The sequence below is a fragment of the Lates calcarifer genome, linkage group LG5 (assembly GCF_001640805.2).
Source record: "Lates calcarifer isolate ASB-BC8 linkage group LG5, TLL_Latcal_v3, whole genome shotgun sequence".
Taxonomy (NCBI): domain Eukaryota; kingdom Metazoa; phylum Chordata; class Actinopteri; family Centropomidae; genus Lates; species Lates calcarifer.
In genome coordinates, this window is record NC_066837.1 from 21,131,719 (window position 1) to 21,149,379 (window position 17,661).

Consider the following 17,661-nt stretch of genomic DNA (forward strand, 5'->3'; position numbering starts at 1 on the left):
CAACAGCGAAACAGAGAAATCTCATGCATACCTCTAATGTTAAATGTTTATAGCTCATGACATCTTTCATAGCTCTGCTACTGTACAACACAAGTGACTACATGTATCATGTTTAAATGTTTGATATATATCTATGTATACGTGATACAAACACTGTAGTCAATGTTATTCCCTTCATTAACATCTCCTATTAGGTATATATGAATTTGTAAATCTGAATTGATTTTACACATTTATTATCTACTTATGACTTTTAGCTAACAATTTCAACTATTTATGTCCAGTATGTTTAGCTGAGTGTTTTGTCGTAATGGCAGCTGTGGCGTTTGGGTGTAGCTGAATCAATCTTTCTACATGCTCCCAGACAACAGTAAAAGTGAACAGCAGTGAACGAACGTAAGCTGTGAATATTAGCTAATAATTAATGCTGAAATAATAACCAGTGTAAAGCTTACTTCTACTTTTAAGCTTTCTTACTGACTCAGTAAAAATAGAAGAACAACACACCTCCCTACTGCTTTGGACCGATGTCAACAAACACAACAACATCAACAACACATGCGCTTCTTACTTCCTTCATCAACCTCCTAATAGCCTGGTTATATGACCGTGTTTGCCAACATTTTCCACATGGCAAGACATTACGACTTATAGAGCGTTGTTAAAAAAGTCAGAGTGGGGAAATGTGAAAGCGGATGTGGAGAGATTAGATTTAGAGGGCAAGCTGCCATCCTGCTGGTCTAATTCATGTGCAGGGGAAACTGAGTAGCGCTGGAATGTGCTGGGTGCCCAAAACAGCAACAGTTAGCTACTGTGTGTGTGTGTGTGTGTATACCTGGATTTCACAGGCATACTGGGCATTGTAGATGTAGTGAAAGGCCTCTTCGATGGTCTCCCCAAGAGCAACCACGCCGTGATTCCTCAGCACTAAAACCTGGAACACACATACAGAAGTAGTGATCAGACACAGCAGATTAGTCAGGTCAGAGTTGCAAGAGGTTCATTTGTCTAACTTGAGTTTAATGTGACAAGACTTTTAATCAATAAGTAACAACCAAAACATTTCTGATCCTTCGTATCAACAAGGATGAGGCTGCTCGATGATGACAGCAGGACCGGGCAGCAGACCGGCGTTGGAAATTCCCCCTACATTCCCTGAATTTTTGCCAATTTACATTCTGTTGATTGCTGATTATTATTTTAAAAGCAGCCAAGCGCAAGACAATCACATGGTAGAGCACATGCAGGGACTAAAATGAAGAGGTGCAATAGGTGACCCAAACACAACAGACATTTCAACAGGATGTGCTGGCTTGACTGTCTTGCTACTGTTTCCTATTTTAAAAATACACCGCACCCTGATAATTGCATCTTTTTTTTTTCTTGGCTGCAAGGCCAAGATATAAAAACACCCTTTCCTTGATTATTTTTAAAACTACTGTTCTCAGCTTTTGTTCATTGTTCTAAACTTTTTGAAACATTCACTTACTTTCATACTGTATCTTTGCCTGCTGTCAGAGTGAAGGTATTGTTAAGGGAATAGTTCATTATTTTGGAATATATTCTTTGATTAACAACCTACTGGACATACATGTAGCTTTATAAAATGATGATGCATTATTTTTACACTTCAGCCTCTGTATAGATAAAACAAATCACATGGTATTAATATACAGATTTTGTTACTTTAGGACAGAACCAGACCACTGTTTCCCCCTGTCTGCAGTCTTTATGCTAAGCTAAGCTAACTGGCTACTGGCTGTAGCTCCATATTTAGCATGCAGAGGAGAGGAATGCAGCAAAACGTCTCATCTAACACTTGACAAGAAAATAAATAAAAATGTTGAACTGTTCCTTTAAGAATGACAAGCTGGAAGATCTCGCTCAGTGCGGAGTTAAAACGGTTTCCCTACTTTCGCTGTAGGCCCCAGGGCCTTCTGCAGCTCTCGGCGCTCCTCCTGGTCATCCAGGCTGCCCTGGTAGTTGTAGTAGGCAATATCACCAAGAATCAGTGCCTCTTGGGAGATGGGCAGGATGCCGCACTTCATGGAAGACACCTACAGCACCAGGAAGGTAAGAAGAGGACAGCTAAGACATATGAGAGATAAGAAGCTTTGGCAGTTGTATTACAGCTGTTTCTTTCCTCTGAGTCTGCAGCTGACATTTCCCTTACATGTGAAAAATACTTTGAAACTGCACTTTGTGCACGCCTCTTTGTGGTCATAGGAAATATAATTGAATTCCTGTACTGAAAAGCACACATCACAAACACCTCCCAGTGTCTATTTACAGATAGACAGAATTATTCCCTTTCAGTGGAGATGTCAAAGTCAATTTCAGTGACAAAATTGCACCATTGCTCCCTGGTGGGTCATGAAAACTTTCTGGTTTTAAGTGAGCTTACAGCAGCTGTGGCAGGGGTGTGCACATGTATGATGCAGCGTATGTCTGGACGCATGGAGTAGATGGCAGCATGGGGGCTGAATCCCGCAGGGTCGATCCTCAGGTTGGTGGAGCCCTGCTCGATCACATCCCCGATGATGTTGACCTTCACCTGGGGAAACAAGGAGAGGAGACAAAGTCAGTGGATGCTTCACTGATTTCTGATTTGGATCTGGAGTTGATGAATGTAAACCTCCAACTGTTTTTTTTTGTTTGTTTACCCAAAACCTTTTTCTTTTTCTAAAATGGTGCAGTCAAACACAAGCTGTACAAGCTTACTGAAAGCTTGACAGCAGCATCATCCAGAGGGCTCTCCTGAGAAGGGAGGAGAGAGAATATAAAGAGGCTGGAAGAGCGCACAGGGAGACATAATGTAAAACCAACCATGCCCAGATCAGCGTAATCAAATATGCCAAGGCACTAAAGCACATCCAGAGACTGACACATAACCAGATCCACCCCCACAAACACAAACACAAACACAGTGCTGATAACCCTCAAATGTTGACTAAGACAACATAAATACAAGTCAAAATCAATGTGCGTGATGACAGAAATCACATTATCAACGACTCCTCCTCTCTGCCCGCTCCTCTCCAGGAAATGAATTGGAGCATTAGCAGGAAACATAATATAGTCAGAGAATGGACATGACGTCCTTTACTATGACAACTTCATTACCAGCCAGTTAGCACTTATTAGATTACATGACAGCAGAGACGAAAGGCAGAGGGAAAGATTGGAGGTACAGACCTGGAGGGAAGAGAGCTGGATAACCAGAGAAAAAAAAAAAGAACGAAGACAGATAACCGGACAGAGAGACGGAGGCAGGAAACCTGAGGGAAGAGAAACGGTGAAACCGAGTGCAGATGTCAGTCCTCGCAATAAAACATAATAACAAACAGAAAACCCAGCTTTGCCTGCAGACCTTGTACAAAATTGCCATGGCTGTAACCACATGTTGTTCTGTGATGCAAACCAGAACCTACAAGCTCACATTTCTCTTTTACAGTACAAAGTCCAAGCGTGTGCTATCACAATAGGAAAGAGCATCCATCATGTAGTCTGAGGCTAATGGAATACACCCATTTCAGCTGGAGCCTGCAAAAATATGTACTGAGCCTCTGTTTTTTTGTTTTTTTTTAACTTGGTGCATTTCTGCTGCACTTTGCTTGAGACAAACTGTGCTCCAAGAGTAACTTTTAAAGCAGAGGGAAAAAGTGTGTGCTCCCCAATTCCCTCACCAGCCTCCTCCCCAAAAAACTAGTGCAACGGGGAACCAGAAACCTGAATTAGAAATAACTGGTGCATCAAAAATTGAACTCTGGTAAAATATAGAGAAAACAGGCCTTTTCTGAAAAAAATCTGAAAAACATGCCAGTGTCCTTTATAAAAATACTGATTAAATAAAACTTTGCTGGTGATCTCTCGGTCAACTCAAGCTGAAAGTCCGAGACATGTCCTGAGTGGTGCTTCGGCCTTTTAACAACCATATGGACGTTTGGATGAATGACTGTCTATTGATCTTTCACTCAGGCAGGCGAAAGTGAATGGCACCAGCCGAGCGTAACTAACTACCGCCATCTATGTCGCAGTCAGCTGTCAGACGATCAAACATCGATTGGGTTACATCACATGCCCAGTACAGTATCAGTTCACCCCGTCATGTCCTTCAAAATGCTTTTCCCTCGCTCTGCGGCAGCCAGCTGGTCAAAGGGCCCTACAGCTGAGAAGCACCTCTGACGAACATGGCACTTCTAATTATAAAAAGATGCCAAAGGACGCGTCAGAAAGAATCTGAAATATGACTCTACTAGATGTTGAGTAGGTGATAAGAAATTTAAAGAAGGCCCACCATAGTTTGCAGAGGAGAGTGGGGCTGGATGAACAAGACGTGTGGGCAGCTGAAACTTGGAACATGAAATCCCTGAATTCCTTCGAGGATAATTCAAATCAAACAGCTTGACTCCTGAACTTCTGACACAAAGTCTCGGTCTATCATTGCTCAGATTATGTTTAGAGCCTTGAATTCCCTGAAACTATGCAGGGATATCAAACTTAACTGAAAGTACCGAAAGCACCGCCATAGACTAAACTGTGAATTCTTCTGTGAACTCAAATGACCCCACCTTCACCTCAGAGCTCGAACAGAGACCCTGAGAGGGAGAGGCAGATGGAAAATGACCAAAACCAACTCACACTGCAGTCTTTCTGTGATGCTCAAACCACCACCCAGCTGACCTCAACCCGAACTCTAACCCGCTTTATTCTGGATGACTTCCTCTTAATCAATCCGTTTGCTTCTCTAAACACTTGAACTCAGCCATGTAACTATAGAGATCGCTGGATCAAAACAAGCTGAGAGAAGAAGAAGGGGAGGAGGAGATTAGAGAGAAACAGGGAAACACAGCAGCGACTGGCTGGCATCAAAACACAAACAGACTAAAACACAGTCTGAGAGATCTGAAAGATCTACACAGTCCACACTTTTTTTGTTCCGTCTCCTGACAGTGCTGTGGTCATTGCTCTCATACACACAACCACAGCGAAGATGGATGTGGTCCAGACGCATAAACTATAAATACTGACTTTTAAATAATGTTGCCTTATATTTCTAAACCTGAGCCTATATTTTCTCTTTGCTGTCTTTTCGCTGCAAAATTTGTACTTTAAGTTGCTGTTAGCAAAAAGTTTCATTGTGAGCTATTAAATATGGGCCATGTTTGACTGTGTTTTATACCAGTGTAGCAGTACTTCAATTAAGACATTTGAACAGTGTTTTTGGTGGTTATTTAGAAGTAATTTTTTTATTCAGTAGTTATTTTGTCAGTATTGTAACATAAATGCTAACATTAAGCATTTGAAAATTAAATTGTGCTCCCTTGTATCACTTACCAGCCTTGATATTTTGTCAGAGTTGTGAATACTCTGTGCATGACAACTTCAACAAGTTATTCTAGTTATTCTAGTTACAGCTAGAATAACCTTGAGTAGTGTCATACAGGGCATGAAATGTTTCAACTTTAGTTTTAGCTAATCGTTAGCTAGCTAAGGATAGTTTAACTATCTGTGTTTGGCTTTAAAACGGCACAGATTTATTCTACCTTTCATATATTTGGCGAATAAAATGTTATACTTATTACTCCAGGACTGAGGTAACATTAGCAATATCATGCTGTACACTTCACACAAAAAGCTACGCAGTACAGGAGCTGTCATTTTGAGGCGGCTAATGAAATATGTTTTTTGAATTTAGTTAGATTTTTACTGTGACTTTAGCCAAATATTAAGATTTCTTTGCCATCAGGCATCTGTAGAGAGCAGGTTACCATCTGAGCTTCAGCTGACTTTCATTCAGTATCTCTGCCTGCCAACAACTCCAGCAGGTCAAACATGGAAATCTGCTTGTCAGCAGTATGCCTACTACATTCACCCACACCTGCAGCAACATTACACAGGTGTGTGTCTATGTTTGCACAGGTGCAGATTAAGTAGGAATGAAGTACAGCAAAGGAAACAGAACAAAAAATGAGAAAAACACAAAAGATATGATTCAAGCATGAAGTGACTTTTATGTAAACTTTTGTAATGTCCCAAAGCATAAAAGGTGAATTATGTGGGAGTTATGTGGCTTCCTTTGCTAGATGAAAATAAAAATGCTTCTTAAATATCAAAGAAACTGCCTCCTCCAAAACATGAAGACCATTCAAAGAATTTATTACTACTGGGCAAGTTGATATTGTTTTTTTGAATGTCATAAATGATAAACATGAAATTTCATGTTTTCCATCTCTCAGATTTCATGGATTATGAAGCAGTAAGGCACGCAAACATGATTGATGCTTTAAATACGGAAACAATTGAGAGCTTTACAAATCTCATAAGTTGTAGTTGAAAAATACAGTATTTTTCATATCAAAGCCTTTTGTTGTATGGAAACTAAAGCATACCAAGCATATGTCCTTATTTTATTCAAGTTATTATGTCTACAAAACTATTCATGGCATAAATTCCTCTTATTTGCATCACAAAGCGAGGTGTTGAATCTTGTTTATAACAGAAAGAAAACTAACTAATTTACTCTTTTCAGCTTTTGGAACTTCATACATTGGAAAAAACAGAAATAATAGTTTGGATGGCACCCAGAGACAGAGAGAAGACAGAGAGAGAGAGAGAGAGAGAGAGAGAGAGAGGAGAGAGAGAGAGAGAGAGAGAGAGAGAGAGAGAGAGGAGGAGGACAGAGAGAGAGAGAGAGAGAGGACAACAGACAAACAGATAGAAATAGAAACTGAATTAGAGGGAGATAAAATGTAACACACATTATTACATGTCTACTGGAACGACAAGCTGTGACAACATGTGCACGTCCGCACTGAAACTACAGAGACAAACAACCTGAACCACCCACAGTATTGTTGCAGGTAAGCAGCGGGCAGGCAGAAGGTACGCCCTGGTCAGACTAGTGTCAATATCAGAGGAGCAAGTGACACTGAACATGGCAAACACATGCACAGAGAAAGACAGAAAGGAGGAGGGAGAGAGAGAGGGATGTTGTCTTTTGTGCCTATGGAAGAACAAATCACTAGATCACTAAAATATGATTTATCAACTATTTTTCCTATTTATACAATTCAAGGACGTAAACTGAAGGAAGCAAATGGCTGATTAAGCAAAGTGGAAAAGCATTACACCCGTGTGGTGAAGGCCAAAACTTTAATACTCTCAGCGCTGTTGGCAAACATACACATACAAGCACACTGACACAGACAGACATTTACAACCTATTTTGTTAGTTTCAGCCAACCAAGTGATCACTGGAGTTAAAGCTAAGCTTCAAAATCAATTTCTCAATAGTCTCTGTGCTGTGGGCATCTCTCTTCTTTGTGCTTCAATTCTGAAGCTACACTAACACTAAAATAAAACCGTCAATCTTATTTTTCTTTTTAAAAAAAGAGAGAAGAAATTAATCCCCCAATGCTGAATCCTCCACTTGTTATAATCTAACAAGTAAATCAACTTGAAATGAAATGATTAGATTTTTATCCAGTTAAGTGAAATTACATCACTTTATTTCGAAATGTTTTTGTTTGACTGCGGGAGTAAAATTTCATTTTTTAAAGCTGAGTGTATAACTAAATATCTGTCTTGGTAATGGTCCACAGCTGTTCATTCTCTTACCAGGTTTGATGCAGATGCCTCAGCGAATGATAGTCCTCTGGGGATGATAAGGATGTGGTCTTGCTCTTTACTGACTCGGCCCTAAGAGAAGAAAAAGTCAAGTCACTTTTTGTTATGGAATTTAACAGATTCAAGGATAATAGCAACTGACCTCAGTGAGGACAGGCTGTTTTGGAAGAACTGACCTAACCCTTTCTACTCAGAATACTGAACATACAGTATCTTAAAACTAGATGGCTCAAAAACAAAGTGTGCAATAAGTCTAACATGGGAACCCAAGACAAATCACCAATAAAATCATTAAATCAATCAGCATATGCTCTTATCTATTTGTTTGTTTGTTTGTTTTTTTTAAACCACTGCTGTCAACACTTGTAACTCCTCCTCTAATCCAGTGGGGTTCTTCCTGTGGTGACGTACTGTGATGTAAGAGTTGGCGAAGTGCGCCCAGCTGAACAGGTCCACCAGTCTGTAGAGGCTGGCCAGTTTACAGCGCGTCAGCTTCTCGCCTTTCACCATCGTGGTGGATTCTACTCCGTACATGTCGTTGATGGGAGTGACCATCCCCAGACCTGGAAAAAAGATAGGGAAGGGTAAAGTAGGGTAAAGTTAAGATACTAATAATACACAAAAAAGAAAAAGTTATCAGAGTGTTGTGTGATATTAAAACAATATTATCCCCTTTGTATCACCTACAAAAACAAATTCAGTTCAGTTGTGTGTGACATTTTTATAGTTGCACCTCACATTTTCCACTTGTAATCTTTTAAGTTACACAGGGACACCCAATAGCAGCAGTGACTGCCACACAGGACCACTGTCCAACATCTGGATTTTTATTTAATGATGTAACGTATCACACATCTGGCTCCACATCAAACAGATTTCTTATTTGAGATGATGTTGACAACACACCCTTTGAAATTTTGTTTACCGCCAACACCTCATTATAGAGGCATTTTCAGGAGGAGCTGAAATAAACTGCTATATTGACTTTGACGTGTAATTCAGCATTAGTTCAGCATTCCAGTGCTCTGATTGGAAGCAGACTTCACATATGGACTCCTGGACAGAACTCACCAAGGATCAAAACTTTGAGAAAAATGCATGGCTCTTCCGGAGTCTGGGGTTGGGTCGTCTTAGGGTATTTATGCCCTTAAGCACGTAAAGCTCATGTTTGTGTATGGATCATCTCTCTTCAAATGCTGATGCCATGTTTTTTGTTTTTCAGCGCAGTTCAAAGCGGTTGCACCCTGGACAAGGGTGGCATGCTCTGCTACATGTTAGTGTCTAGTTGCCCAGGGTAACGGGCCACAGCACGGCACTGTGTGTACTCACTGAGGGGGGAGGTGTTGAAACCAGCCACTGAGCTGGCCATGAAGAAGTCCGCGATCTGTCTGAGGGCAAGCAGGCCTGTGGGGTTGTTCCCCTTTCGCTGCTGCTCCTGGATCAGACTCTCCAACTCCTCCTTAAAGGCCTGGGAGAAAAGACAAGGAGTTGAGAGAGAGAAAATAACATGAGACTGAGATGTTGCAATGTGTCAAAAACTAGAAATATAACCCTCATATTTCCCTAAATGCAGAGGGGAAAGCAATTTTTTAAACAACAAAAAGGCTATTAATCATTTTATGACTGTTCTCATGCCTGAAAATGATCATGTGACCAATATCTGCGTTCTATACAAAAATAAAGCCCTTGACAACTTTATTTTAACATCAGACATTGCGTAAACAGTGGAAAAATCATTTACTTGACTTTAAAGATGGAGCTACATGCATCAGTTTTATTGAACTGTAGTCATATTTTAAAAAATGAAAAGGCATGGGGAAATGATGGTGAGACAGATGAGAGCCGGGGGGGCAGAGAGAGGAGGGGATTAGTGGTGACAGAGAGATGAAAGAGTAAAAAGAAGTGGGAACATTTAAGTAGACAGGAAGAGTGGGAATAAAGAGAAGAAGAACGAGGGAGACGTGTTAATCACAGATTAGACATGCTCCTCGGGCGTCAATCTGAATCGTCCTAAAAGGGCTGAATGAAGCTGGCTCACGATAGGCTGGCTGCACAAGAAGCTGAGTCAGGACTGGCTATCTGACTAACTCGCAGCCTGCATTATGATTGGCTACTTGAAGTGACTGAGAGAGAGTGTATGTGGCTAATCCTCATGTCCAGATTACAGTCATCAGCTGAATCCACAGACACAATACAGTGTATGCTAACATGCACTTATGCAAGGCCAGATATACACACAGCTGGATGTGTTACATCACACCAAGTACTGTATGATCTAATGCTTTTACCTTCCTTCAAAACAAATCATCAACATCATCATCATTTTAGGAGCTCATCATGCAGCAGCTTATAAATCGAATGTTCGAACAGCAATCACAGAACTTCTCAGAATACATAAAATTTCAAAGACGGCTATGTAACCATAGCAGACATGTTATATTAATACAGCTCTAGTCACACCCAGGCTGCAACAGGTAACAGCAGACAAGGTAATACTGTAGCTGCTGATAATCTTAATAAGGTTGTTAACCTCTCTGGGGGCACACTCACCTTTCTCTGCCTGCTAATGTAATTAAAGCTGTGACTGGTGTGGAGGATTTTCAAGACGCAGACCCAAACAGACAAACATACAGTACTTTATATACTGTATACAGTGCAAGTACGTGCCTAAGCTAAGGTCCAAAATTTTGAAAGTTTGAGATGATCTGATTTCAAGCTGTTCTGTTATTGTTATCTTAAGCTCTGGGCCACAAGAGCACCTCACCACTTTTCATCTGTATTGTTTTTCGCTTCTTGCACCTTGTGGGAGAACCATTAAAAGAAAAGAAATAATGTCACACTGTCACCAGCTGTCCACTCTACCACAAATATGTGCTTTTAAAATCACATCTCCTTTTGCAAAGCCAGTCTAATGCAGTCTGTCTCACCACTGAGAGTTAAATGCTGTGTTCTTGCTAAGTTAACCTTTAGTTTAATATACAGTACCTTGTGCAGTCATTTACAGAAGTGTTAAAACCATCCACGATGTACTGTTAATAAAATTTTAATGAATGCCATAGTTAGAAATTTGTATTTTTACATGCCTACAATAAGAAACCTTTTCTGAAAAACAAGAGATCATCAACATCTCCCTGTTTGACTAAAATCTGTGGGAGAAGTCTGGCTCACCATGCTAGATAATACAAATGATTTCCAGTACAGCCTGGATTTGACTCAGCTATCAAGAGCAGTCCTGTGACATTTTTTTTCCTTAGGTCTGTATGCATAATTTGACTCAGTGTTCCCTGTGTTTCAACCACTGCTGAATGTTGAGTCATTTTTTCCTGAACATCTTAATTATGTTTGTAATTATGTTACATCTGGTTTACCTTTTTATCTTCTATTATGCACTACAGACATTTCAAGGAATTAAAATCTGATCTTGGCTGTAACTGAACTTTACTTCATTAACTGCTTGAGTGAACTGACAATATCTGACAGGCTGGGAGTCCACTTTGACTTCCTGGTGGAAATTTAAAACCAGTCACAGCAAAATCATCACAGTGGGAGAGTGAAAATAGGCCATGACACTGTTGCCATGCCATGACTCTAACGGGGCAACATCATTTATTCATGCCTTTACTTAATCTCAATGCTTATGCAACAGTCAACACAGTCCCAATAGAGCTGTGTCTGTGCACAAAAACATCTCTGACACTTAACTTCCCCTTGTCTTTGCCCCCCATGTCCCCTCAAGTCACCCCATGGAATAGTCCATTAGTATTACATCAATGGAGTTTGGGGCCTTTGGTTTTAATGCACATGTGGGGGTACTGGAGCAAACCCAACCACCAACCCACCCCGCACCCCCTGTGTTGGGACACATACAGTCCCGGAGCACCGCTGGTTCTGAACCCCGTCCAGACATTCCTTCGTCCCTAATGGCGAGGTTGCTCTGGCAACTGGCCTCTTGCGGATGTCTGACAGTGTTGGGTCAGGGACCTTTTGTTTTTCAGCTGTGGCTGTTCTGGATATTTGTGCCTCAGACACTGTTGTGCCATCACGCTGACAGTGGAGCCACAGTGTTCAAGGCACAGTTTAATGAAGCCAGAGGCAGATTCTACGTGACTCTACTAGAAAGGTCTTTGTTTCTGGTCTGTGCCAGTTGGGGCCAGCAGTACATGCTGTACATACATCACTGACATATTATCACCTTTTGAGTAAATATAGCTAACTTGTTAGCACACAGTGGCCTATTTACACATCCAGCAGACACAAAGCAACAGCACACAAACGCAGACATAAACATTAGCATTCATTTGGAGTCATGTCTCTAGCCACCTGTTGAATGTAACTTCACTAACTACTGAGGGAAATATCTGCTGACAAACGGCCCCCTGCATTAACCAGCTAGTTGCTAACCATCTTGCTCTGTTAGTCAGTGCCAGGCAGATAGTGTATGGTTGGTTTATCAGAGCTTTTTCACTGAAAACAGCTAAAAACAATAAAGAGCAGTGAGAGTGAACCAAAACAGTAAAGTTATGGGGCTGCAAACCAAAACAATCAGCTAAAAGGTGCTAAAAGCTCTGCACAGCTGAGGAGAACTGCACAGACATTTGATAACTTGCAGGGTCATCCCTTACAGAGACCTCTTTCACTAACAAGGAGTCAGATTGTCAACCGTCGATGTCAAAATATTGATTAAGAAGCTCTCCAATCTCGTTGTACTTTTAGTGTAATGACAATAAAGGGCATTCTTCTAAGATTAAAGTCACTTTGAATCAATTAATTGTTTGCTGCAATCCTCAAAACATAGAGAATCATCTGTGGAACACATCACTTTTCCAGACAGAAAACTTTCACTGTACTTGCAATGTTTTGAAGAGAGACCTATTAAAAAAGCATAACAACAAACACATCAAGAAGGAAAAACACACACACACACTAGCAGGCATCTGCTCTACAGTTTGTGTGTATGCGTTCCCAAGAAGATTATGACAGCAGGGATTTGATTCCCATCATCTAAACAGATTAATCCTGGGGCCTAAAGTGGATCGTATCATTAATATTTCGGCAAAACCCCGCACATCTGCAGCAGTGAAAATAACATTACACGTCAAGTGTGTTTTTTAGCTGCTGTCCCGTGCCCTCTTGTCTTTTTAATCACACTCCCACGTCCACCCAAAGACAGGAAGTCAGGTGACACTAATAAATGACATTACATCAGTTAAGTTATAGCAAATTAACATCTGAAGGGAAAACACAAATGTCCATCTTCTAGCCTGCCAGATTAAAATCACTGACAACCAGACTAAGCAGGCCTCTCCACTTACTGAAGGAAAAAAAATGTGATTCAATCAGAGAAATGAGGAAGTGTTTCTGTGACAGCTCCAAAATGGCAAAAGCTAATCTTTCAAAATGGAACTGCGGCAGTCTTGAGAGTATTAAGTCGACATGCAGATTGGAGCTCGTCCAATTCCTGGTCAGTGAAGGAGTCAAACCCTGAGAGTGGAGAGAGCAGTAAAACATGGCCACTTATGCAAAGTTGATTAGAGAAACACTGGTCCATCTGAGGCACAACACTGTCTGAAACAGAAACGTTTCAGGTATTCTTTATCTCAAATCTAACACTTTATTACATTACTTTATTGGTTCTTGCAGGGAATATTGCCTTTTGGTTGCTTCCACTGGGCAGTCTGAATGATCTGCAGACAAGTTCCACTGCCAAGATTCATGGCTCTCTTAAGGCCGTTGCATCAGGGCTGATGCATCCGGATAAGAGTACTTTACAACCACTTTACTGTTTGGTGGACTGTGAACAAAAATACTTCACATCCATATTATAGGTCATATGATTCATGTTCTCTAAGGGACAATACAAACCTTTCTTTGCCCTGTTACTGTAAAAGGAAGGTTCTGGTCTTCCAAGAGCTTGTGTCATCAGACTTCCAGAGAAGTTTCCTTTTGTTGTGATTCCCTTGTTTCTGCTGCAGTTACTGTTGCAGATTCATTGGACACTTAAAATGTTCTGCATCATCCCGTGGGAAAGGAAGACAGAACCTTTATGACTTTGTTGGCGCAGGGTGTTTATTGTTTTGGCTCGCAGACACATATAACCCAGTAGCTTCTTAGTGTATAAAACAAACTAGGCTTCAGCTTCTAAAAACTTCTTATTCTTCTTACACCCATGAACACTGTCTTTTGGTGTAATTTCCTTAAGCAGGTTAGGATTACATTCTCAGTCTTACAAAATGGCATCAGAGTTCACCTGGAAGAACATAGCGACCTGCATTTTCAGGTGGTGATGAATTTCATTCATTTCATCTGGCCAAATAAATGAAAACTAAGCGCACTGGAGTCCAAGTAAAACCTCTACAAATACACTTTGTGGAGAAAACTTTAAAACACTCACAGAAAGATAGGTATATAATAAAAGGCAAATACACACACACACACACACATTATGCCTTAAAGACAAAAATGCACACACGCCAGGTGGGGACTATAATTTCAGCCACAGTCTCTCCACTTATGTCAGCACAATGCTGTTCTTTCAAGCTGAACATGTGACAGTGTTACAAAGTAGGAGAGTGCCTGCCTGCAAGCTTGCCAATGCTATTGATCTCCCCCCATCCGACCTAGAGTGTGCGTCAGTGAAATTGGTCCCTGACTCCGACTGCAGCGTCTCCCTGCTCTGCGTGAACTCTCTGCCCTTTTTCTTGAGGGATGCACTTGTTCACCCCGACAGAAAGTGCAGAAAGACCTGAGAGACTATTTGCACTGATTGCATTATTCATTTTATAACGTTTTATAAAGTTTATTAGTGTATTAATTCCTGTAAAGTGTTCTATGTGTGGAAACACATATACTGTGTGTCGAGACAGTGAGAGCTGCTGTTATTGCTACAGAGTACCAGTTCTCTATTCTCTCCAAATTTAGCCTCATGTGTAAAGCTACCACACAGTGTGGAACTCATTGGAATCATTTTTATGAAAGGCAACATGAGGCCAGTGGTTGCTGTGGCACCAAACACTGAGTCAGAGGCTGGTCACGACTACAGAGACACAGAATTGTATAATGTTTTTAATGTGAACTGGTCAAGTCACACTGGTTAATATGCAATGCCCTTAATAAGGTCAGTATTGGCACTGATGTGATCAGGTATATTGGACTGACACATCCCCAGTTACAGATATGTTCATGCACCATTTTCAAAAAGAAGTCTGTCTGTACATTTATTTCTCTGGTGACTAAAACATTTCTGTCTATGGTTTTGAATTAAAAATGTTGATTTCAGTTGCCAGATGTAAAGCTTCTATCCCATGGGGATTCTTTTCACTTCTGGCCTTTCCTTTTGAGGTTGCACATACACTTAAGTGGACTTAGTAACATTTCAGTGTGTTGCCCTCTAATCCTGAGGGTGCTGCTCCACTGCTGGAGGTTTTGCTAAGTTCAGCGCCCAAGAGATGTCGTGAAATGCCAAAGTTAAGCACGGCCGCAGAGACATGGCTCTGAGAGGAAAGACAGCATATTGAAAAGAGTCTCTGGAGTGAGTTCAACTGCTAATGTTCTATCAAATGAACCCTTAGGACTTTGAAAAAGAAAAAGGGGAAAACATAATAGAGAGCAGCCGTGACATTTGCCTCTCACGAGGGGGTTCTTGATGGAACCCGCCAAAGCACCATAAATTATCCACTTGTGTTTTCTGGCGAGTGGGAGGGAAGAAGAGAAAATGTGCACTTCCTCTGCAAACCACAGGTCTAGTGCAAATGAGGCTGAGTAAATTTACCACTTGGCATCAGTAAATCATTTCTATGGGTGATGAACAAACTGTGCCACAAGCTGGAGAAGGAGAGGAGAAGTGCAGGAGAGGAGAGGAAAACCTAATAGCAGGGGAGAGAGCGAGATGAGCGGAGATGCAGAAAATAGAAGCAGCATGTGGAAGAACGACCCAAATTCAATTTCATCTGATTTAATCTCAAGCTTCTGGGGGCTTTTGACCTTTCGACTTTTTGGGTCGCAAACAGAGACATGGAAACCCAGTTCCCAGCAGCTATATAAAAACACAGAGCGGGGGGAAGCTGAACCGCAGAAGTTAACACTAAGAAATTAATATCATGATTTACCCACTGTGACATCATGAGACTCGGATTAGCTGCCAAAATCTGTATCCAAGCTCTGTCTTGTGTATGAAATGCAACAGAAAACCACTTCAGTGTTCCTCATAAACCACCTCAAGGCAAATCTCAATCCTTGCTCTTTATGATAACCAACATAACCACTGAAAGCCTTCGAGAAACCCCTCCTCCTCTCTTCCTCCTCCTTCTTCCTTCATCAAGGGACTGTGCAGAAAATGTAGTTGTTATAAATCTTATGTGACCTGAGACTCCTTTAACTTTTACCTACTCTCCCTTTACTTTGAGTCTTTTCTTTTGTCTTACTTTGCCTCGCAGCCTAGCCAGATACATGACAAAAAAAGGCACTGAAAGAGTTCAAGGCTGAGCTGTAGTTTTTGACTTCTAAAGGTAAACACGGCTGCATGAATGAGGCGAGTGGATGAAGTCAGCTGAGTTGATTCAGTCCCGCCTGGTCTATATTGGTCCAGCTTTAAATACAACCTGCCATCTGAGCACTAGAAAACATGTAATCTGGAGCCGCCACTAGTCCCATAACACTGGAATCAAAACAAACAGAGAGAAGGGAGAGATGGAAGAAGATTGGTGGGGGGGGGGGCATGTGTGGACATCCAGCTGCTGATGCGCATTTTATTGTTGTTTTTGTTGTAGCCGAATACGAGAGTGCAGCAGACTGAGAAAGACAGAGAAGAAATAGAAAGGGTAAAAGAGACAACGGGGGGATGAATGAGCACACGTGTCCATGTCCAGCTAGTGACACACACTTGTTATTGTTGTTGTCGTAGCTGACATATGAGTGAATCAGCGCTGCGTGGCCTGCAAACACTCTGCAGCCCACAGGGAGCCACCTGTTACTGCTGAATGAGAGCTGGTTGGCCGGCATTCAAAACCACATCAAGTGGGAATAATATACATGACACTGCATGACCGCAAGTATAACACACAGGCAGAGCAACAAGTCGGCACTCACAGTGTGATGCAGTGGTAAATAATGATGTTGGGTAACCTATGATGTCCAGTTGGTGAAATAACAGTTATTACAGGCCATGACACACAGCCTGTGTGAATTGAAACGAAAGGTATTTAGTGGAAGATTGTATAAAAGAGAAAAATTACACAATTTTTTTAAAGACAAAACTGACATATCGCCACCTCATAAATATGTTAGCAAACCTACATATCCAGCAAACACAGGTCAATATTATCATACGTTTGGAGTTGTGTTTCTGGGCCACCTGATGAATGTAAGTCCAATTCTCCTTTTAGCTCAGTTTTTATATTTTGTTTTGAGGGACATATCTGGCCCTATAGCGGCTAAATGCACCACTAAGTTTGGCAGCTAGCTCCTAACTTTGTCTCCAATTTGTGGCTGGGCAGTTAGTGTGCAGTGGGTTTTTTGAGATTCATTTATTGCTGACACTGAACCAATAAAATACAATAAAATTGCAGCTTGTAAAATCAAAACAATAAGCTGAAAGTGAAACTTGAGTTTCTGTATGAGCAGCACCTTTCACATTGCACACGATCATTTAATCCATTGTTAATTTAAAATATGAATTAGAGCAGCTATACTAAAATTTAATGAAATATTGATTTCATGGCTTTTTCTTCACTGAAACCTCACCACGGTTTAAAATATGAGTCAACCAAGAGCTAGAACTAACAAGAACCAGAGGACCGTTTTACAGGTGTACTTGAACACACCTCACAGATTAGAACCAATGGCAAATAATCTAATTAAAGAATAGCATGCAATGAATATACTATATATGACCACAATAAAAACTGAAATATGTCTGATAGAACACTGTGGCTAGTGCTGTAAAGTTTGGCTTTGCCTCGTGCTGGTGTGAGGCTCAGCTCATTTGCTTTTGGAATCACTGATTCACGAGGCTCAGGTCATCCAGTCAGACAGTGC

General features: G+C 41.1%; 1 protein-coding gene across 6 annotated transcripts in view; it reads right to left on the reverse strand.

Moving 5' to 3' along the window:
* Positions 1-17,661, reverse strand: part of add3a (adducin 3 (gamma) a) — a 99,665-nt gene that overhangs the window by 14,170 nt on the left and 67,834 nt on the right. For all 6 annotated transcript variants that reach the window (XM_051070744.1, XM_051070745.1, XM_051070746.1 and 3 more), the window contains 6 exons: positions 8,959-9,097; positions 8,041-8,192; positions 7,621-7,701; positions 2,405-2,554; positions 1,914-2,057; positions 836-934 (listed from right to left, as the gene is read on the reverse strand). In XM_051070744.1, coding sequence (XP_050926701.1) covers positions 836-934; positions 1,914-2,057; positions 2,405-2,554; positions 7,621-7,701; positions 8,041-8,192; positions 8,959-9,097 — 765 coding nt within the window. The remainder of the gene's footprint in view (positions 1-835; positions 935-1,913; positions 2,058-2,404; positions 2,555-7,620; positions 7,702-8,040; positions 8,193-8,958; positions 9,098-17,661) is intronic.